The sequence below is a fragment of the Amyelois transitella genome, chromosome 31 (genome assembly GCF_032362555.1).
Source record: "Amyelois transitella isolate CPQ chromosome 31, ilAmyTran1.1, whole genome shotgun sequence".
Taxonomy (NCBI): Eukaryota; Metazoa; Arthropoda; class Insecta; order Lepidoptera; family Pyralidae; genus Amyelois; species Amyelois transitella.
The window spans coordinates 1285182-1308079 of record NC_083534.1 but is presented as its reverse complement, the minus strand read 5'-3'; the positions used below and the strand labels follow the sequence as shown (position 1 = coordinate 1308079).

Below are 22898 nucleotides of genomic sequence, written 5' to 3'. Positions count from 1 at the left end.
ACCCAGTGACAGTTACTAAAAAAATTAAATAAAAAAATACATTGACAGATAAGAATTTTGGCCTAACCTCTGAACAATATATTCTGTAAAAATAGTAAATTTAGACCAAAATGGCATCATTAAAAGCGTACAGTTTAGGTAGAATGGCGAGATATATCACTGAAACTAGTTTACGGAATTTCCGGCCGAATCTTTACAGGTAATAGCACCATTGCGCAACCATAGTCTAGATAACCTAAAACATCAATTTCTAACATATATAAATACAAACTAAACCGGTTTAAAATGAAATTGTACATAAACACGTTAACGATACACTTAATTAGAAATAAATATCCTTAAAATTCATCGGAGAATTGATATTATTAGGATGATGAAATCTGTAGTTTATAGTATCAAAGATTGGACCTTACACACTATGTAAGGTTCAATTAGATCACCTTTACTCATATTGATAGCGTCTGTTCCATTAGTCGTGGGATTCTGGTCAATATTTGTTTAATACTACAAAGTATTGAAGACATAATTTCTAGTGTCACTATGTGAGTTTGATTTTTGGTCATGTTAAAATGAAAAAGATAGCTTTCGTTTGCGGTATGAAAAGTGTTTAGATAATTGGACGGGATGTAAAATAAAATACTGTGTGTAGGTAACAATAAAGAAAACTATTATAAAAAAACTTAAAACATAAAAATAATCCTAACTTCAATTCGCCTTAAATCGTTGTTGTGAAAATAAATTTTTCAATTTCCTTTTTTCTTTTATTAAAAATTAACTTTTTTCTTAGCAGCCAGTAGCGCTATACAATTTTAAACAAAAAGAATGTAACTGACAATTGGAAGAAGCCTGACTCCTATACCATAGAGAAACCTTTAATAGGGGCCAGCAGAACAAACTTTTGTAAACTCATACTGAATAAACAATATTTGTATTTGTAATGTATGTCATGAGAAGTTGTCCAGGTCATACGCATGTTTTAAGCAATGTTGAAAGTTGGACTTTGAGTTCAAATTTGTTTGTATTAAATAATGACAAATCTTTTGGTTTAGAACTAATATACCTATGTAAATAAATAAGCAATCTCTAAAGTCTTACATATAAACAAATAATCACGTCTTTGTACCTTATGGGGTAGACAGAGTAAACAGTCCCGAAATAACTGAACCACCACATTCAGTTTTAGGGCCCAATGTTAGAATTAGGATTCAAATAGTGACAGGTTGCTGGCCCATCGCCTAAAATATGAATCACAAGTTTATAAGCCATTCCCTTAGTCGCCTATTACAACATCTATGATGAAGTTATAAATAAATACATAAATAAATATATATATGGGACAAATTACACAAATTGCGCTAGCCTTGTTTCTAGTAAGATTGAGACTTATGTTACAAGATACAAATTCAACGATACTATAGTTTTATAAGAAATTCCTATAAAGTTATGGAGTGGTAGCCTAGATATGTAAATATATATGTATATATGTTCTTCTTTTCAGAAGCACGGCCCGAGGCTACAGCACAGAAGAGAAGCCAGCGGAGACGGCCAATGATAAGCCACAGCTGCCAACCACCATAGAGGAGTGTCATAAGCAAATCGAGACGCTGACCACAGAACTAAACACTGTTAAACAACAGATGAAGGATTATGAGGTTAGCTTTGTACTGTAGCTAAATGCGTAGCCCAGTTATTTTTATACATCATACATACATATGGTCACGTCTATATCCCTTGCGGTGTAGACAGAGCCAACAGTCTTGTAAAGACTGAATGGCCACGTTGGGCTTAATGATAGAATTGAGATTCAAATAGTGATAAGTTGCTCGCCCATCGCCTAAAAAAGAATCCCAAGTTTGTAAGCCTATCCCTTAGTCGCCTTTTACGACATCCATGGGAAAGAGATTTATTGTGGCCTTCAATAGAAATTGATAAACTTTCGTGGTTTTTGGTTTCAATTACGAACACCTTAAGCCATTTAAGAGATTTAGTGTTACTTACTGATATAAACAGTATAGGGCCACTCCATTTCTTTCCAATGGATGTCTCAAAAGGCGACTAAGGGATAGGCTTATATACTTGGGATTCTTCTTATAGGCAATGGGAATGGGAAAGAGATGTCCTATTCTTTTTATATTGGTGCCAGGAACCACACGGCACTTGGTCCAATTCAAAAATTGTTTTACTTAAGTTTCTCTCCCCACTCCACCACGATAAGGGGGCAAAACAGGGGGTGAGTTACATATTTATATTATTTCAACATCATTATTATAATAATAATGTGAAAAGTTTAAGTCATTAAACTCATTTTATTTTACACTTAGAGAAGATATATTAAACGACATTTTCGCATGAAGTTGATGATTTAAATGTATTGAGATTTTCAGTGAACTTTTTTAGGCGAACGAAGTCGCGGACAACCGCTAATAAACATATATATGATTCCAGGATAAGTACAAGCGTGCATTGGCCGACGGCGAGAACGTCCGGAGGCGTATGGTCAAACAGGTTGAAGATGCGAAGTCTTTCGCAATCCAGAGTTTCTGTAAGGATTTGCTCGATGTGAGTATATTAGATCTATTAATACTAATATTATAAAGCTGAAGAGTTTGTTTGGACGCGCTAATCTCAGGAACGGAACGGTTCAAATTGAAAAATTCTTTTTGTTTTGAATTGAATAGACCATTTATCAAGGAAGGCTTTATTAGGCTATATAACATCACGCTGCAACTTTTAGGAGCGAAGAAGTAGTGAAAAATGTGAAAAAAAACGGGGAAAATTATTCATCCTTGAGGGCTTCAATGAAGCCAAATAGCTATTCCACGCGGACGAAGGCGCGGGCACAGCTAGTAGATATATATATATTGATTTTATCTTTATTCACTATCACAGTGCCGTGTGGTTTTCGGCACCTATAAAAAGAAAAGAATGGTACCTACCAATCACATCTCGTTCCCGTGGATGTCGTAAAAGACGATTAAGGGATAAACTTATCAACTTGGGATCATTCTTTTAGGCGATGGGCTAGCAACCTGTCACTATTTGAATCTCGATTCTATCGTTAAACCAAACAGCTGAACGTGGCCTATCGGACTTTACAAGACTGTTGGCTCTGTTTACCCCGCAAGGGATATAGGCGTTACGTATTTATGTATGTATGAACAATAATAACAAAGGTGAATATGCAATTTGTATGTCGAAGCCCGCCGATATAAACCTCGTTGTCTTGTGAGTGGGATAGACATCCAATATTCACATCACTCTGAGCCTTTTGACATTGACATAAACAATATGTTTGTTTTTTGTATAAAATGAGATCGTTCGTGTGGGCGTTGAGATCTGCGACACAGTTTCATAACTTTGCAGATGTCATCGTTATCCTATGTTACTTAAATTGTACTTGTTTTTGTTTCCAAATAAAATATTTTTCATTTTCAAAATGTACTTGAAAATAATCAGTCCCACTATTCCCTTAGGTGGCGGACACACTGGCGGCGGCCGCCGAAAGCGTCCCCGAGAGCTCCCTGACAGAGGGCGGGGTGGACGGAGCCTCGGCAGCTCTGAGGTCGCTGCACGACGGCGTCAGGCTCACCAGAGCGCAGCTGACACAGGTTGGTGGTGCTTTCAATGATGTGACGTCAATAAGTGATACCTTGTATCCAGTTTTGAAAATAAGTCTATTCTATTGAATACTCTGTAACTGCCTCTGACTCACATGCATACATATAATCACGTGTATATTCCTTGCGGGGAAGACAGAGATAATAGTATTGAATAGGCTGAAAAAAGGCCACGTTCAGCTGTTTGGCTTAATGATAGTAATCGAACTGTCTGTTTATTAAACAAAAATAATAGACAATTTAATAATAATCTTCTTCACCTTCTTTCCCATGTCGTAAAAGGCGACTAAGACACATCTAAAAGAAGAATACCGTGTTTTTATCGTGTAAGCCATACCATAAGATAAAAAACATGGTATTCTTCTTTTAGGCGATTCGCTTTTAGACAATCGCCTAAAAGCCTATTTGAATCTCAATTCTATCATTAAGCCAAACGTGGCCAATCAGTCTTTTCAAGACTGTCGGCTCTGGCTACCCCGCAAGGGATATATGCATGAATGTGTGTATGTATTTATTATGTTTTCCCTCTTGTTCTCAGGTGTTCGCGCGACACGGGCTAGTGGCAGTTTCACCGTTGCGAGAGAAATTCGACCCGAATTTACACGAAGCACTCTTTCAACAGGTATTTTATATTGTGCATTTTTGACATGGTGTTGACATATGTTTGTTGTGCCGTGTGGTTCCCGGCACCAATAGAAAAAAGAATAGGACCACTCCCATCTCTTTCCCGTGGATGGCGTAAAAGGCGACTAAGGGATAGGCTTACAAACTTGGGATTCTTTTTCAGGCGATGGGCTAGCAACCTGTCACTATTTGAATCTCAATTCTATCATTAAGCCAAATAGCTGAATGTGGCCATTCAGTCTTTTCAAGACTGTTGGATCTGTCTACCCCGCAAGGGATATAGACGTGACCATATGTATGTATGTTGACATAATTTGTACAGTGTGTACATATTTTATTTTATCTTTATTTATTTGACGAAATATTCGTATTGAAACAACTAGTTCGAAATTCATTCGTGTTTTTTAATATAGACAATGTGCATTCGTCCGTGATTTAGATTTAAGAGATCTATATTTGTATATTGACGTCCGATGAAAATGCTGCAGTGTAGTTTGTTCCGCCGCTTCATCTACACATGCGCTTTGGAAGCGGTAGTAGTTATAATTAGATTTAAGTAATGGAATTGAGATTTAAAAAGTGACCAGGTTGCTAGCCAATCGTCCACAAGAGGAAACCTAATAAATATATATGTATATATATTATATATGTATATATAATCCGGTCCCTTAGTCGCATTTCACGACAAATATATGGAGGGGTTCTATTCTCGACTGCCATTATCAAAAGCAAATGAAGATATTCTATTCATTAAACAGGAGGTGGAAGGAGCTGAACCCGGGACAGTGGTGGCTGTGAGTAAGGTGGGCTACAAGCTGAGGGAACGATGCGTACGGCCCGCGCTAGTCGGCGTCGCTAAAGCTTAGCGCACCATTCACTGAAGAGTAAAACTTGGAGGAGAAACGATGTGTTTGCGAAGAATTGTTGATTGTGCAGTGCTAATTGAGATAGTGTTATAGTAATACCACGTTTACAAGTCGCCTTTGTCTTGACGGCGCAGAATAGTGCAACCTACCTCCGAATTAAAACTGAAAATTCAATAAAATAACGATCTTATGTTAAAGTTACGGTTAAAGTGAAGTTTGTTGGTTGGAATAACTTGTTCCCTATTATTTACCCTATAAAAATTATAAGCACATATTCATGCAGTGTACATATTTTTATTCAAAATATTGACGTCACAAAACTTTTAGTGACATAAAACGAGTTTCATATTTAAACTGTAATAATATACATAGATTACAAACTCTTTACTAGTATCAGCACACAATATAAAATTCAAATAAAAAAAAAAACGAAATGTCACGTGCTGACTCGCCCGTTCAGTTCGCGGGTTCAATTCAAACGACGCGCTCTGATTGGCTCAATTATATTGACATATTTTCGCGCCAAAAGAAAATTTTACATCTGCGAGTGTCACATCGGTGTTATTTGTAAATGTGGTAATTACTTTAAATGGATTTTCATTTTAATGTAAATCTTTGTAAGATTTACGTTTCATGAAATATAATGTTGTTGAATTTGTTTCCTGTGTTTCTTTATATCTTGTACTTACATGTAGTAAAATTATAACTGGAATTTGTAAATAGCGAGGTATTCACTATTTTCGCAAGCAAGTTATTATATTTATAGGTGTATTTTGTTACGAAAACCCTGTAAGGTCCGCAAATATATAGCATTTATACATATATCTACCTTTCTCTTTAATCAATAATATTTATAAAAAAACTGATTATCAAAATTCGTTGTGTAGTTTTAAATATATAAACATACCTACAGACAAACTGCTTTATTCTATGTACCTACTGAAAGGATGTGCACTTATATAGAAATGTAACGTAGATTATTGCTATCTCTTATTAGTTATTTCAGCCAAAGAAGGATAGTCAGACTAATAACTTATATGTGTACAAAGAAATTTTATTTGTTCCAAATTCCATTGGTGTATGCATTTTTAGATGGTCATCTCTAAAACATTTATTGTATCTGTGTTTTGATAAATCGTTGGAACAAGAGTGAATGACAATACATAATGCATTTCTTTTTAACCTCTGAAGGAAAAAGAGGGTTGTTATAAGTTTGACGTGTCTATCTGTCTGTATCATTATAGCTCGCAAACGGGTGAAGTGATTTAAATTTTATTTTTTTAACACATTCTCTTTTCATCGCATCAGTATGAGAAAGAGAGCAATAAAAATATTGGTATGAACTATAACTTGTATGTAAGAAATGGTCAATTATGATTTATAGTTTTTTCCCCATCTAAATAATAATTTGACCATTTGCGAATTTAGACATTACGCGTACATTAATAGATGTTTATTTTTGTTTGTTATATAGCCAATAGAGTAGAAATGTAGTGTATAAATTAGTGTAGTTTAAAGACTGGTGTTTGGTAAATTTAATTTGTTGATTTAAATGCATATTTTGTAGCGCGCAAACTGGAAATTCTCACTGAAATTCCTTCTACGCATTTTTTGCAAATTATATAGAAAGTATAACTGATTTTAACTCGAGCTTTGCATTATACTATTTATAAATAATACAGGTATTAAACGCGCACGTAATGTACCTTTATTTTATTTCATGATTCCAAAATGTCCGCGATAAAATGGAGGGAAGTCAAGTGCGCGTTTAATACCTGCATTATTTATAAATAGAATGTTTCATGATAATTTTTCCTTTGAATATATCGCCCTATAAATATATATACATTGCTGAACATTTACAATACTTCCTACAAGTGGAACAGAACTAATTGTGACAAGATTCAATGATGACGTTGAGATTTGGAACTGCGACAATTTTTTGTTTTCCAAAAAAGAAATTAATGTGATTATTGATGTACCTATTCAGAGAGGCATATGCCAGGATGTTTTCAGAAGGGCTTAAGAAATAATTCAGTAATGTGCCTACAAATTAAACTTTATTAGTTTTCTATTTTCCATCTTGTAATGGCAGCATCTGTATTGTTTTATTCATGATTTTAATAATTTTTATCTTCTTTCTTCGTTTTTCTCCTATACCAAAAAAAGAGACAAAGGCTATTTTTTACTCGTGACTGGAAATTCGCTGTAAATATTGTAATATTACCAATAAAGCATTTATTAGTGGATTTTTGGCTTTCATTTTGTTTTGTTCGTCATCCTTTTCTTATCGATCTCTATTTATATTACTAGCTTTTGAGAGGGTCTTCACTACAATGAGGAATTTCAGATAAAAAAAATGTAGCCTATGTTACTAATAAAGGTCTATAATCTATACTAATATTTTAAAGATGAACAGTTTGTTTGTTTAAACGCTAATCTCAGAAACTACTGATCAGAATTGAAAAAATATTTTTTTGTTGAATAGACCATTTACCGAGGAAGGCATTAGGCTATGTAACATCACGCTGCAACTAAAAGTCGCAAAGAAATAATGAAAAATGTGAAAAAAAAAACGGCGAAAATTATTCATCCTTAACTATTCTACGCGAAGTCGCGTACACAGCCAGTTATACATACACATTCCCTCATCCCAAGCAAATAAAACATATGTATATAGACTAAACCGTGTATTTATTATTCTAGAATCCCTCCTGATAGGGCTTGGAGTCGAGCCTGGCCTGGAGCAGTTCCAGCTGCCGCCGCGCCTCGCACTGCGGGAAGTTGTTCAGTTCGTAATATTGTGGCGCTATTTTTAGGAGCCATTCCGCTGAAAAAAAGTAAAATAAATATGTATAAGATACATACATATATATATGGTCACGTTTATATCCCTTGCGGGGTAGACAGAGCCGACAGACTTGAGAAGACTGCATACATATGGTCACGTATATATCCCTTGCGGGGTAGACAGAGCGAATAGTCTTGAAAAGACTTATAGGCCATGTTCAGCTATTTGGAAGAAGATAGAATTGAGATTCAAGTAGTTATATAGCTTTTTAAATCATCTTTCATGTATCTCACAGCGTTTTGACACTTCAAATTTCAAATTCAAAATTTTTATTCATTATTATATGATACTTCATATCGCTTAATAATTGTCAAAACTTTTGGTTTCACAACATTGGTTGACGTCAAATGAATAACTTAAAACTAAGTTTACTGCCGTTTCCGAGTCGTCAGTGCAGAGACAAGCGATAACAAACTGCACTGCAGCATATTCTTCAACAACTTCACAAATATCCAAACTTAGAATAGAATAGAAATGTGGACTAAACGGTACATTCTAAACACTCACGTTTAATATCAGTGACGGTCCTAATATAATTCTTTGTGGTGAGAACAAACTCATTGTATATCACCCAGTCCGGCTTGTGGTCAAGGCAGGTGGACGGGTGTAGTTGCACAACTTGGTTGTCTTTCACTGTTAAATAGTAACCGGTTCGTTCCAGGTGCGCCACCTGATGTGTGGAAAAAATAAATGATTTTAGGAAGAAGGTTGACAGATGATATAATTTACAATTAAAGTAATAATAAAATAAAAGTTGTAAATTATCTATCACTCATCTAATATGTATAACACACACATACATACATATAATCACGTCTTTATCCCCTACAGGGTAGACAGAGCCAACAGCCTCGCGAAAACCGAAAGGTAACGTTCATTAAAAAAAACTGTTTTGTCGTTATTACAAAAAAATATTGTTTTCGTAAATTTAAAATACATTACAAAACATTAGTTTCTCGTAAATTAAAAAAAGAAACATTAAGTTTCTCGTTCTCTCAAAAAAATAGTGTCTCGTGAATTAAAAAAAGAAACATTAAGTTTCTCGTTCTCTCAAAAAACAATAGTTTCTCGTAAATAAAAAAAAAAACACAATTAGTTTCTCGCATTTTCTCACCTGCATAAAGAATCCATCGACGAGTGCTTTCCTTATATTAATGTAGTAATCTTTGCTAGTGAACTCTGTACTGGTCCGTTTTAAATTGAATCTGAAAAGATTTGAGAAATAGAATAGAATAGATTTATTTTCAAAATTGGACACAAGGTATCACTTATTGACGTCACATCACTTAAATCTCATTATAACTACTACCGCATCCAAAGCGCGTGTGTAGACGAAGCGGCGGTACGAACTGCACTGCAGCATTTTCATCGGACGTCAATTTACAAATATAGATCTCTTAAATCTAAATCGTGGACGAATGCACATTGCCTACATTAAAACACGCTGAGAAGTTAAGACTTATTCTAGACAAACCTAGGTCTAGACGTATTGGAAAACGTCACGTTAAATTTATATACAGAACATTACAACTTGTAATGTGTAATTTACAAGGTCACAAGTATAGGAAATTAGATATGTAAATAAAAGTCGTAATTTTTATTATCAGTGCCGTGTGGTTCCCGGCACCAATACAAAAAAAAAATAGGAACACTACGTCTCATTCCTATGTCGTAAAAGGCGACTAAGAAATAGGCTTTAAAATTTGAGATTCTTCTTTTAGGCAATGGGCTATCAACCATGGATGTCGTAAAAGGCGACTAAGGGATAAGCTTATAAACTTGGGATTCTTTTTTTCGTTAATGGGCTAGCAATCTGTCACTATTTAAATCTCAATTCTATCATTGATCTCTAATCTCCGAGAACAAGGAACTGATTTTATGTATACATACATACATATATACATAAAATCACGCCTCTTTCCCGGAGGGGTACGCAGAGACTACCTCTCTCCACTTATTTCATGTATTGTTTCTGGAAATGGGTCCTGTCACTATTTGAATCTCAATTCTATCATTGATCTCTAATCACCGAGAACAAAGCCTGATTTTATGTTTTTTATTTTTGTTTTTGATGAACGAGTTATAATAATATTCACCTGTCCATTATTCTACTGAGTTGCTGTCTCACGTTATCACCGGACTTCAGCGATCTGTAATTGATGAAGTTGTCGTAACACCAGTGAGGGTCCTCCATGTCTGTAATGCATTAGAAAAAAAAAATGTATCATTTACTTTGCCGTGTGGTACCCGGCACCAATTAATATACAGGGTGACTTTTAATTCAACTGCATAAATTTAACTGTTAAGTGTACTCATCTAAAGGATATTTAAAAACTTTAAAAGAAAAATATCGGTTCATATTTCAGAAAGTACGAAAAAAAATAAAAGTATTAAAATCCACGATCCTAAATACGTCATATCACCCCGGCCGGCGGAAAAGCGACGCGTAAGATTCAGAGGTCAACGACACAATTAATTCAGCTGAGCGATTTCGACAACTCTGTAATTTACTTGATCTTGATACTTGAAAAATAATCTAATTTTCAGACATTTATTTACATTTTTAAGTTTTAATTTCTTTTTGTAGTATTGGTCTTTAATAAAGCGTGTGACGTAGTTATTGAGGGTTTTTAAAATGTGAAAATGATGACGTATAATTTCAATAAAAATAGGCTCAAACAGCTCAGAAGCATGGGTATAGTCTATGTTTAAAAGGATGCAGTTGTTTTAAATGTCACCCTGTATATACACTTATATTTTTCGTAGGTGGCGCTAAATTAGCGCGAACGACACTGCAGGTAGGTATAAGCTAGTATAACTATTAACTAAAACGAAACTCACTCTGTTTGAAAGCGTGATACACGTTGAGCAGAGTCAGGTGGTCGCCGTCTATGTGAGCGAATCTCATTTTCGCTTCGTCCGCCGCTTTCCTGGCTTCGTTCGGGCGCACGAAGCATTGTGGCACTGTGGACGGAAGCAATAGATTTTTTTTTAAATAAAAAAATAATATCCATTTATTTCAGGCTACTGATAGGCCCATAATACAAGACAAAAGACAAAATCATCCATAATCACATTAAAATCAATCAAGTTATGTAGGTACTCCATTTTAAAAGTAACTCTTGCGCGCGTCTTTGCTAAGGTGGGAAATTCCAGATTTAAAAAAAAAAAAGACCAATGTCACTGCCAAAGGTCTAATTTATGTCTGTGTTAAATTTCGTGAAATTCTGTCCAGTTGTCATTGAGTTTGTTCGTTACAAACATACATATCTTTTCTCTTTATTAATAGTGTGTATAACATACAAACAAGTCTTTACTCCTTACGGGGGTAGACAGTGCTTAGACTCAATATCTCATTAGAACAATTGAGATTACAGCTGACTAATGAGATTACTAGAAACTAGAGCTTTTTTTTTTGACTATGTGAACATAGTTTGCCTGAGTGGCATTTACTATTACAGCGGGACATTAAGAAACTCCAGCATTCAAATTGTATTTATATCCAAAATCCGTAAAAACTTTGCTTGCGCGTTTCTAATTTCCACCACACCGCCATTTATACGACTCACCAGAGAACATAGCTGTTATACTGAGTATCTCATTAGAACGCTGATTACTACTAGAGCATTCAAATTGCATTTATATCAAAATCCTTAAAAACTTTGCTGGCGCGTTTCAAATTCCACCACACCGCCATCTATGCGACTCACCTGACAACATAGCTGTTATACTGAGTATCTCATTGGAACAGCTGATTACTACAAGAGCATTCAAATTGCATTTATATCAAACATTGAAAAAACTTTGCTTGCGCGTTTCAAATTCCACCACATCGCCATCTATGCGACTCACCTGACAACATAGCTGTTATAATGAGTGTCATATTGGAACAGCTGACTACTACTAGAAACTCCAGCATATATGTATATATAAAAATCCTTAAAAACTTTGCTAGCGCGTTTCAAATATTACACCACAGCGCCATCTATGCGACTCACCTGACAACATAGCTGTTATGCTGAGTATCTCATTGGAACAGTTGTGGTTACAGCTGGCTATCAACATCTTGGCCAGCTGAGGGTCCAGCGGGAACTCCGCCATGACAGCGCCCAGATCAGTTAGGTTACCGTCGTCGTCTGAGAAAAACATTGGAATCACTACATAGTATAAATCAAAGTTGCTATTTTAGTCTGTTTGTCTGTATGCTTAAATCTTTAAAATTACGCAACGGATTTTGATGCGGTTTTTTGTAACAGGTAGAGTGATTCAAGAGGAAGGTTTTTATGTATAATAACATTTATAATTTTGCACCCATTTTAATAATACGGGAAGCTTTTTCAATTGCAAAACTACAGATCAAAAAATTCAAATTTTTTATTCATTATTATAGGATACTACTATATATCGCTTAATAATTGTTGAAACGTTTGGCGCGTAACGTAGGGGGAAGTCCCCCAGTGGCGGACACCTAAGGTTATTTCAAAATAAAACATAAAATATTTAAGGAATGTTTATAAAATTATGACTTATATTAGATAACAAAGTTAGAAATCAAATTAATTTAACAAAAATGCAACCTCTGCTATAAAATAATTAATACTATCAAACAAACTTTGGTAACAAAAAACATAATTTTAGAAAGTGGAACCTAGTACCGGACAAATATTTGTGCACGCAACTGACACCAGTTTCATTACAGTTATAAATTCTTGAGGGTGTGAATGTTGTACTGTTTCATCAGCTTTTCAAGGTTGTCGTAGAAGAGATCCACTCGTGGCGTGGCTTATCCTACGGGGCGCATCATGCTTGTCGATTCCGGTGTTCTCAACGAAATGTCAGAATGCCTTTTCATGAAGTCGTAATTTTTTATTGCGACTTTTATTTTTTATTTATCAGCACTGCCTTTTTCTTTATTAAATCGATGAGGAATCTTCATGACTTCAGCTAAGTCGTATGCTAATTTTGGAAACTGCTTTTTCATGAGCGGCATGCATCTATTCGATAAATCTTTAATGTGGTCCACCAAGACTTCTTCATACTCTGCTGAGAAGGTGTTAGTGAATCTACCTAACTTTGGTTTCATTGTTACTTCTTCTCGATTTAGGGCCTTTATTTAATGTATAGTGCTTTTAGGAATATTGTATCGCATTGCAGCTTGTCTTACACTCAGTTCTTTTGACATAACCTTATCAATAGCAGTTTGTAAGCTCTGTGGATCCCAGGATCCTTTCTTTTTCTCCTCTTCCATTTTAACTATCTTCTTTCTTCTATACTCTAAAACAAAATTAAATAATTAGAATAAAATACGTAATTTCTTACAAGAAATATCAATATGTTTACTGTCCGGCACTAAGGGACGACTTAGTGTCCGGTGCTATGGGACACACATTTTCGTTCATTAGATGGTACCTACTAAAATTGTTTAAAAGATGTAATAATATTCTACCATTTTACGGATAACAATCGAGTACTGATTTTATCTTTGAATACCACTCAAATGTAAATGCATAAATATACTAGAATTACTTACATTGATATTTAGGTGACGCCGTGATTTCGAGCCTAAAACAGCAAATTGTTACTCCTGCCGCGGCCGTGTGCGTCGCTGGCGAGGCGCGGCGCGTGATCTTGTACCTGTATGCCCCGGCACCCCTTTCACTTGTATTTTGAATCGAACTGATTTGTACTCGCTTGAATAGTACGAGTGTCCGGCGCTAGGTGCCGTCCGGCGTTACGGGACTTCCCCCTACGTAACGTTGAGCGTTAACGTTTAAGCGTAACGGTACGGTTTACGTTTAACGTTAACCGTTGCGTTACCGTTACGTTAGCCGCGTTTTTACGTTACCGTCGTCGTCTGAGAAAAACATTAATATAAGTTTATTGCTCACCATAATCAATTACATTTATCATTACTAGGAGATAGGCTAATAATCTTGACATATTAATTTACATTGGGATAAGTCCGCCATTGTACATATTTTTCTAAATCCAATGACTGTTTCGTAATTCTTTATTGTACGCAACCTACTTTATACTTTTTTATAATTTTATTATATTAGTTAGTTACTTTAATATAAACGGGCAAAGTCTTCTTTTATCAAATAAATAAGAAAACCAAATACACATAACGTATTTAATTACGTGCATTCTATCATGTTATTAACTAATTAATATTGTTTAAAGACCTTGTCATCATCCATCTCTATTGTGTAATCAATGTTCCTATGTCTCATAATAATTTACATATATCATAATTTTTTATAAAAATTAAGAGCTAAATATAAACATGTTTATACATATACATACATATGGTCACGCCTATATCCCTTGCGGGGTAGACAGAGCCAGAACAGTCTTGAAAAGACTGAATGGCCACGTTCAGCTATTTGGCTTAATGATAGAATTGAGATTCAAATAGTGACCGTGCCCGTCGCCTAAAAACGAATCCCAAGTTTCTAAGCCTATCCCTTAGTCGCCTTTTACGACATCCATGGGAAAGAGATGGAGTGGTGCTATTCTTTTTTTTTTTTTTTGTGTATTGGTGCCGGGAACCACACGGCACATGTTTTTATATTTATATGTAAGTATATTGAGCTTACCAAGTGCGGCGAGGTAGTTCAGCAGCTCCAATGCCCTCATTAGCGTCTCGGGAGCGGGCGGGTCCATGAAGTCGAAATGCACCAAATCATCAATGCCCAGCTTTTTCAACTGCAAAACTACAGATCCTAAGTTTGATCTGGAAACGGCAAGGCGGAAGGGCGGCATTAGATATGTTGCTCCGACAGATGGCGCTGTTACGAAATTAGAACGCGCTATCGGGAGTTTTTCATAGGAATATATAAATCTTATTATATCGCTGATAGGAATATATTAAACTACCGACTTAAGTCATTTTATGGGCATTAACTACAAAAGAAAAAGTCTGCGTTCGTTTTAACTGCAGAATTACAGGTCCTGAGTTTTTTGTGGAAACGGCAAGGTGTACTCCAACAGATGGCGCTGTTTCGAAATTAGAACGCGCTATGGCAAGTTTTTCATACGAATATACTATCTTATTGGTGAAGTTGGACAATTTTTTTGGACATATGCAAAATTACAGATTCTAAGTTTGAATTGGTAAATGCAATGGTTTCTCGTGTCACGATGTTCGTTCCCGAACGAAAACCTTGACCGACCTTCGAAACGGCTTGACCGATTCTTATGAAATGTTGTTAGCATATTGAGTAGGTCTGAGAATCGGCCAACATTTATTTTGTCCAACCTTAAAACATTTTTAACTAGAAATTATTTAAAAAAATATTAATATTGCAAAACAACGTTCGCCGGGACAGCTAGTAAATAAATAAATATTTTTAACATAACCGAGTATTTCGGGTCCGCTATTATCCTACTAATATTATAAATGCGAAAGTTTGTGAGGATGTCAGTATGGATGTTTATTACTCTTTCACGCAAAAACTACTGAACCGATCACGAAAAAATTTGGTATATAGCTAGCTGAAGACCCAGAATAACATATAGGCCACTTTTTATCTCGGAGTTCCCGCGGGATTGATAAAGTTTCCGTGCGGACGAAACGGCCTCTAGTCTTACACTATCAGTAAATATCCATGCGGACAAAGTCGCGGGCGGCCTTTAGTTTTACACTACATACATACATATAGTCACGTCTATATCCCTTGCGGGCTACACAGAGCCTTGAAAAGACTGATGGGCCACGTTCAACTATTTGGCTTTAAGATAGAATTAAGATTCAAATAGTGACAAGTTGCTAGCCCATCGCCCAAAAGAAGAATGCCAAGTTTATAAGCCTATCCCTTAGTCGCCTTTTACGACATTCATGGGAACGAGATGGAGTGGTCCTATTCTTTTTTTATATTGGTGCTGGGAACCACACGGCACCGAGTATGGTTATATTAATCAGTCATTTAATATAATTCATATGGCAAAACAACCTTCGCCGGGACAGCCAGTTTTGTATACAGGGTGACATTTAAAACAACTGCATCCTTTTAAACATAGACTATACCCATGCTTCTGAGCCGTTTGAGCCTATTTTTATTTAAATTTAACATCATCAATATCACATTTTAAAAACCCTCAAAAACTACGTCACACGCTTTATTAAAGACCAATACCTACTACAAAAAGAAATTAAAACTAAACATGTAAATAAATGTCTGAAAAATAGATTATTTTTCTAGTATCAAGATCAAGTAAAGTACAGTGTTCTCGAGATCGCTCAGCTGAATGAATTGTGTCGTTGACCTCTGAATCTTACGCGACGCTTTTCCGCCGGCCGTGGTGATATGACGTATTTAGGATCGTGGATTTTTATATTTTTATTTTTTTCGTACTTTCTGAAATATGAACCGATATTTTTCTTTTAACTTTTTTAAATATCGTTTAGATGAGTACACTTAACAGTTAAATTTATGCAGTTGAATTAAAAGTCACCCTGTATAAAACGCTCCATACACACACATCACAACACAACAAAAACCATCATCATCATCAACACATCATAAAAACCTCAATATCTCCGGATAAGTGTTGTCTTGCATCTCGTTCTTGTACGCCTTCTCCGTATAGAGACGGAAACACTTGCCGGGGCGCGTGCGGCCCGCGCGGCCGGCGCGCTGCTGCGCAGACGCCTTGCTGATGGGCGACACCAGCAGCGACTCCACGCGGATGCGCGGGTTGTACACCTGGGGGGCGGAGGGGGGAGGGGTTCACTTGTCAATACGGCTTGCAATTTTTAAGGAAAATATTCAAATTATTCGAAGTGAAAATCAATATACCAATCATGTCGAGAGGCGATTCGAAATTTTAATTTCATGCACATACAAGTTCTAAGTTACGTGTTCAGGAAATTCACCGAATATTCAAATAATACCGATTTGATATTCGAATATTCGAACCAGACTATTATTCGAATTGTTCGAATATTGAATAGAGATAATAAATAAATATATACGGGACAAATTACACAGATTGAATTAGCCCCGAAGTACGTTCGAGACTTGTGTTTCGAGATACTAACTCAACCAAAGTATATTTTATCATAAATACTTATAAAGATAAACATCCAAGAGCCAGGCCAATCAGAAAAAGTTCTTTTCTCATCATGCCCTGGCCGGGATTCGAACCCGGGACCTCCGGTGTCACAGGCAAGCGTACTACTACCGCTGCGCCACAGAGGCCGTCAGGTAAAGCTGTATCTAACCTTCTGCTTAGCGAATCCCGGGTCAATCACGAACACAACACCGTCTATCGTCAACGATGTCTCCGCTATGTTGGTCGAGACGACCACTTTGCGGCCGATGGCGCCGTTAGCGCGATTCGGTGGTGCCGGTTCGAATATTCTGCGAAAGATACATATATATATATATACATATCCATACATACGGTCACGTTTTATAATAAATACTTCTATAGATTAACATCCAAGACCCAGGTCAAACAGAAAAAGTTATTTTCTCATCATGCCCTGGCCGGTATTCGAACCCAGGTCCCCTGGTGTCACAGACACGCGTACTACCGCTGCGCCACAGTTACCGTCTCTGTGAATACTAATAATACATACATACACGCATATAATAACGTCTATATCCCTTGCGGGGTAGACAGAGCCAACAGTCTTGAAAAGACTAAATGGCCACATTCGGCTTAATGATAGAAATGAAAATAAATATTACATTACTAGCTGTGCCCGCGACTTCGTCCGCGTGGAATTGTTATTATGGGCGTCATTGAAGCCCTCAAGGATGAATAATTTTTCCCGTTTTTTTCACATGATGATGTATAGTGATGTTATATAGCCTAAAGCCTTCCTCGATAAGTGAACTACACCTCACTTACAACTAAGTCAAGCCTAAAATAAACATAACTCACCTCTGCTGTAGATTAGGCGGCAGTGTGGAATACAGAGGTATACACTTCAACTCCCCGGCATCAGGCCCCAGATTATCAATCTCCCTTTTGATTCTCTTACAAGCATCCTCAATCTCCTCTTGACCGGTCAAAAACAGCAATATATCACCGGCTATCTCTTCGCATATGTGAATCTGAACAACCGTCCTTATAGCCGCTTCCAAATAATCCCTCTCCGGTTGCGGTGTATAAAAAATCTCCACCGGATGCGTTCTGCCCGGCACATTCATCAGCGGTGCGTTATCAAAATACTGTTGGAACTTGCCAGCGTCCAATGTTGCAGACATGATGACCAATTTCAAATCGGACCGCTGTTTTATAACCTCTTTCAGCACACCCATCAGTATGTCAGTGGCCAACGTCCTCTCGTGGGCCTCGTCCAGCAGTATCACCCTGTACTGTTCCAGCATAGGATCTGACATGGCCTCGCGAAGCAGCATACCGTCTGTCATGTATTTCAATACGGTCTGCGGTCCGGAGCAGTCCTCGAAACGGATGCTGTAGCCGACTTGTTGACCTGAAATAGGTGGAAATATAGCTCTGATATTGGTCGGTAGAGGAAACTGAAATTATAGATAGATAGATAAAAAAGTAGTTAAAAGAATAGGAACACTCCATCTCGTTCTCATTCTCATGAATGTCGTAAAAGGCGATACATAGATAAAAAAACAGTTAAAAGAATAGGACCACTCCATCTCGTTCCCATGGATGCCGTAAAAGGCGACTAAGGGATAGGTTTATAAACTTGGGGATTCTTCATTAAGGCGATGGGCTAGCAACCTGTCACTATACTGTCACCTGTTGAATCTCAATTCTATCATCAGGCCAAACAGCTGAACGTGGACTATCAGTCAAGCCTGTTGGTTCTGTCTACCCTGTAAGGGATATAAACGTGAATATATGTATGTTTTATTTATATTTGCAATGATCTTATGTTGCCAATTGTACTAATTTTATTTTGAATAAAAGTAATATTCGTAGGGACATGAAGACCCCATCGCCCCCTGGGTCACCTTCCCAGTGCAATCAGTCTCCGCAGGGCAGCTTGTGGCGAGCTGTTAGAGTGCAGCGACCCCACCTGACCTGAGTGCTTCCAGGGGAGGCCCCTGTTCCTCGCCTCCGATCTTCCTTCGCCAAGGTCGGAGTGGAAACCGATGAGGGACAGGACCCCTACCTCTGGCTTGCCTGAACCGGCCGGTCAGAGTGGAGTCGCGAGAGCTATACGCTCATAGGATAAAAGTTTAAAATGTCATAACGCCCGAGGGTGCCTGACTGGATCACCACGATATCACGCCCAGCAATCTCACCTCTCGACATCCTTAGCCACCCACGCCTAATTTCCATTTGATGGAGTTCGAACCGCAACCACTTAGATAGATAGATAAAACTCTTTATTGCACCATAAGAGTAATACATACAAAGCAGCACATAGCAGATATAGATGGTACAAAGGCAGACTTATCGCTAAAGCAGGTCTTCTCTCTCTCTTCCAGTCAACCTTTGGGTGGAAGGAAACCAAACAGGAGATTGGCGTTGGCGCAGAGCAAGATAAATGTTTAAACATACATACAATCACGTCTATATGCCATGCGGGGTAAACAGAGTCAACAGTCTTGAAAAAACCGATAGGCCACGTTCAGCTATTTGGCTTTAAGATAGAATTGAGATTCAAATACTGACAGGTTGCTAGCCCATCGCCCAAAAGAAGAATCTCAAGTTACCTACCCCTTAGTCGCCTTTTACGACATCCATGGGAGTGAAACGGAGTGGTCCTATTCTTTTTTTTATTGGGGCCGGGTACCACACGGCAATAAACATAATAAACATAAGGTTTTATGTTCTTGATATATAATTATGTACCAAATAAATGTTTTTTCTTTCTTTCTTTTTCTTTCAAACACTTACCCAAAGCGACGTCCATTTCTTCAGCGACCCTCTGAGCCACTGACATGGCCGCCACACGCCTGGGCTGGGTGCAGGCAACGCCTTTGGACTTGCCGGCAGTTATAGCGGCAAACTCGACGGACCATTGAGGAATCTGCGTTGTTTTGCCTGACCCTGGAATCGAGGAGACATTTATATGAAATATGAATGAATCTTCTGGATAAATTCAAGGCTCTTGTAAGAAGGGAATATTGATAAAATATGAATTCAGGGAGCAAGTCCACAATCTTCTTTTTGACCAGTAGATTTTCTTAAACTCTGCACAATCATCCAACTTATGTTGTATATGTATGTTTATTTCATATGGAGTATATATCTATAGTCATACTTATGTATGTATGTAAACTATTATATTATTATGTAAGGGTATTAAGTGCCTGTGGTTCCCGGCACCAATATAAAAAAAGGATAGGACCACTCCATCTCTCTCCAATGGATGTCGTTAAAGGCGACTAAGGAATAGCGTTATAAACTTGGGTAACTTCTTGTAGGCGATAGGCTAGCAACCTGTCACTATTTGAATCTCAATTCTATAAAGCCAAACAGCTGAACGTGGCCTATCAGTCTTTTCAACACTGTCGGCTCCGTCTACCACGCAATTGATATAAACGTGATTATATTATATGTACGGTCCTATTCTAGAGTGTCGTGAACCACACGGCAGGATGTTTCCGTAAGGACACATAATATCTCACCTGTCTCTCCGACTAACACGACACACTGGTGCGTATCCAGCAGTCTCATGAAATCGCTCTTGTACTCCCAAACGGGCAAGCCCAGTCTCCTGCGCAGCAGCTCATGATAGCGTTGTGAATGAGGCAAGCCTGAGGACAAAATGTGTACAACATTAGCATTTTAATTATAATCCTATACATACATAAAATCACGCCTCTTTCCCGGAGGGGTAGGCAGAGACTGCCTCTTTCCACTTGCCACGATCTCTGCATACTTCCTTCGCTTCATCCACATTCATAACTCTCTTCATGCAAGCTTGGCGGTTTCAATCCTACTAAGATTATAAATACGAAAGTTTGTGAGTATGTCAATATGGATGTTTGTTACTCTTTCACGCAAAAACTACTGAACGGATTACGATGAAATTTGGTATGTAGGTAGCTGAAGACTCAGAATAACATATAGGCTACTTTTTATCCCGGAGTTCTCGCGGGATTGATTCCACGCGGACGAAGTCGTAGGCCGCCTCTAGTAATATCATTATTCTATCATTAAGCCAAACAGCTGAAGTGGCCTATCAGTCTTTTGATGACTGTTGGCTCTGTATACCATGCAGGGTATATAGACGCCTTTAATCCCTGTATTATTTATAAATAACTAGCTGTCCTGGCAAACGTTGTTCTTCTTCAGCCTGTTGTTCTTCTTCAGCCCGTTGTTCTTCTTCAGCCGTATGAATATTTTTTAAGTAATTTCTAATTTAAAAAAATATATTGAGGATATACAACCCTTATAACAAAGGGGTATGACAAATAAATGTCCGATTCTCAGACCTACTCAATATTATCACAAAATTTCATGAGAATCATTCAAGCCGTTTCGGAAGAATATGGCAATGAACATTGTGACACGAGAATTTTATATATAAGATATAATGCAACGCGAAAGTTTAAAAGTAGAAATATCCAAAAAGACATTCAAAATTTTTTGTGCCCTGTGGTTCCCGGCACCAATACAAAAAAGAATAGGACCACTCCATTTCTTTCCCATGGATGTCGTAAAAGGCGACTAAGGGATAGGCTACATACATATTACATACTTGTGATTCTTTTTTTAGGCGATGGGCCAGCAACTTGTCACTATTTGGATCTCAATTCCATCATTAAGCCGAGCAGCTGAATTTGGCCATTCAGTCTTTTCGGGACTATTGGCCCTGTCTACCCCGTAACATTCAAAATCTCACCTGTATAAGAGTTGATCCCCGGAGTGCCAGTACTGGCGGGAACCATACTGGCACTTGTTACAGCTGACGACTCACCGCTGCCGCCGGACTTAGCTGCCGCTGCCGCTTTCTCCTCCCTTTTTGGAGAAAACCAATAATGTTAATGTTATTACTAAACAAATACATAATTTCATACCATTATCATGTATGGGGTAGACAGAGTTAATAATTTGGAAGAAGGTACTTTTGATATTTTTACAAACATTCTATTTTATTTATAGATTGGGAAGCAGGATGAGGCCTAAGGTGGTGCACGCAAACTCAAATAGTGCCTATTTATTCTTGCTCTGAAAATCACCAAGTTATATGTATCAATTCTCAACTTGTAATCACGTCTTATTATGGGTTAGACAGAGCTAAGTCCTGAAAAGACTGAAAGACCATGATCAGCTTTATAAAAATAATTAAATATAGATATAATAAATGTGTAAGACAGGACGGAACCCTTAGTGGGCAAGTACGACTCACACTTGGCTTGGTTTTTCTTGGTTAAAAACATGGGCTAATATCTACCAACATAGTTAGAACAGATTATTATTGATATCTTTTATAAATTTAAATTTCTAGAATGTCAGTGGCAAACTTTATATGTGATGGAATGAGGTAAATTTATTGGCATCTGGAGATATTTAGTGAAAAATTGGTAAAACACATGTGACATTTTTTTTTATAAAAACGAGCGAAACTTTGCACTTTTTCACCGACCTGTAAATACAGTATCTACAAGTTTTATCAAGAAATGCGTATTTAATAATTGAATAAAACCAATTGAAGTTATTTTTTGCATACAAATGAGAAATAAGTTTCTTGACCAAAACTGTACCAACAGTGACACAAACGCTTTACTTACCGTTTCTTCTTGATAAAAGGATCCAATACTTCAATCCTCCGTTTAGACATTTTTCAATTCACATAAATCACAATATTTATCAATAAATCTAAGAATCCACCTGGAAAAAGCAATCAAACAAAATGGCGACGGCGAACAACGAGTTTTTGTTTTTTAAAGTTCATCAACCTGAGATCATCGATTGTTCCTTCGTCGTAAGACCCAGGATTTTGGCATTGGCACCAACAGCGGAGTGAATAGGCACATATAAGTTATGTTT

General features: G+C 37.1%; 2 protein-coding genes across 2 annotated transcripts; one reads left to right on the top strand and one right to left on the bottom strand.

Moving 5' to 3' along the window:
* The first annotated feature begins 15 nt into the window (after positions 1-15).
* Positions 16-7356, top strand: LOC106133333 (grpE protein homolog, mitochondrial). Its single transcript, XM_060953389.1, has 6 exons — positions 16-199; positions 1499-1652; positions 2446-2559; positions 3474-3608; positions 4156-4239; positions 5000-7356. Exons 1-6 carry the CDS (start codon positions 111-113, stop codon positions 5105-5107), a joined length of 684 nt encoding a protein of 227 aa, XP_060809372.1. The 5' UTR covers positions 16-110; the 3' UTR covers positions 5108-7356.
* Positions 7357-7782: 426 nt separating this feature from the next.
* On the bottom strand, positions 7783-22811 carry LOC106133327 (putative pre-mRNA-splicing factor ATP-dependent RNA helicase PRP1). Its single transcript, XM_060953388.1, has 14 exons — positions 22640-22811; positions 21751-21866; positions 20531-20659; positions 19797-19949; positions 17853-18408; positions 17185-17323; positions 16491-16666; positions 14558-14694; positions 11957-12094; positions 10800-10922; positions 10055-10154; positions 9073-9163; positions 8466-8628; positions 7783-7937 (listed from the first exon to the last, which is right to left on the bottom strand). The coding sequence occupies exons 1-14, from the start codon at positions 22687-22689 to the stop codon at positions 7810-7812; spliced, it is 2199 nt and encodes a 732-aa protein (XP_060809371.1). The 5' UTR covers positions 22690-22811; the 3' UTR covers positions 7783-7809.
* Positions 22812-22898: the final 87 nt, after the last annotated feature.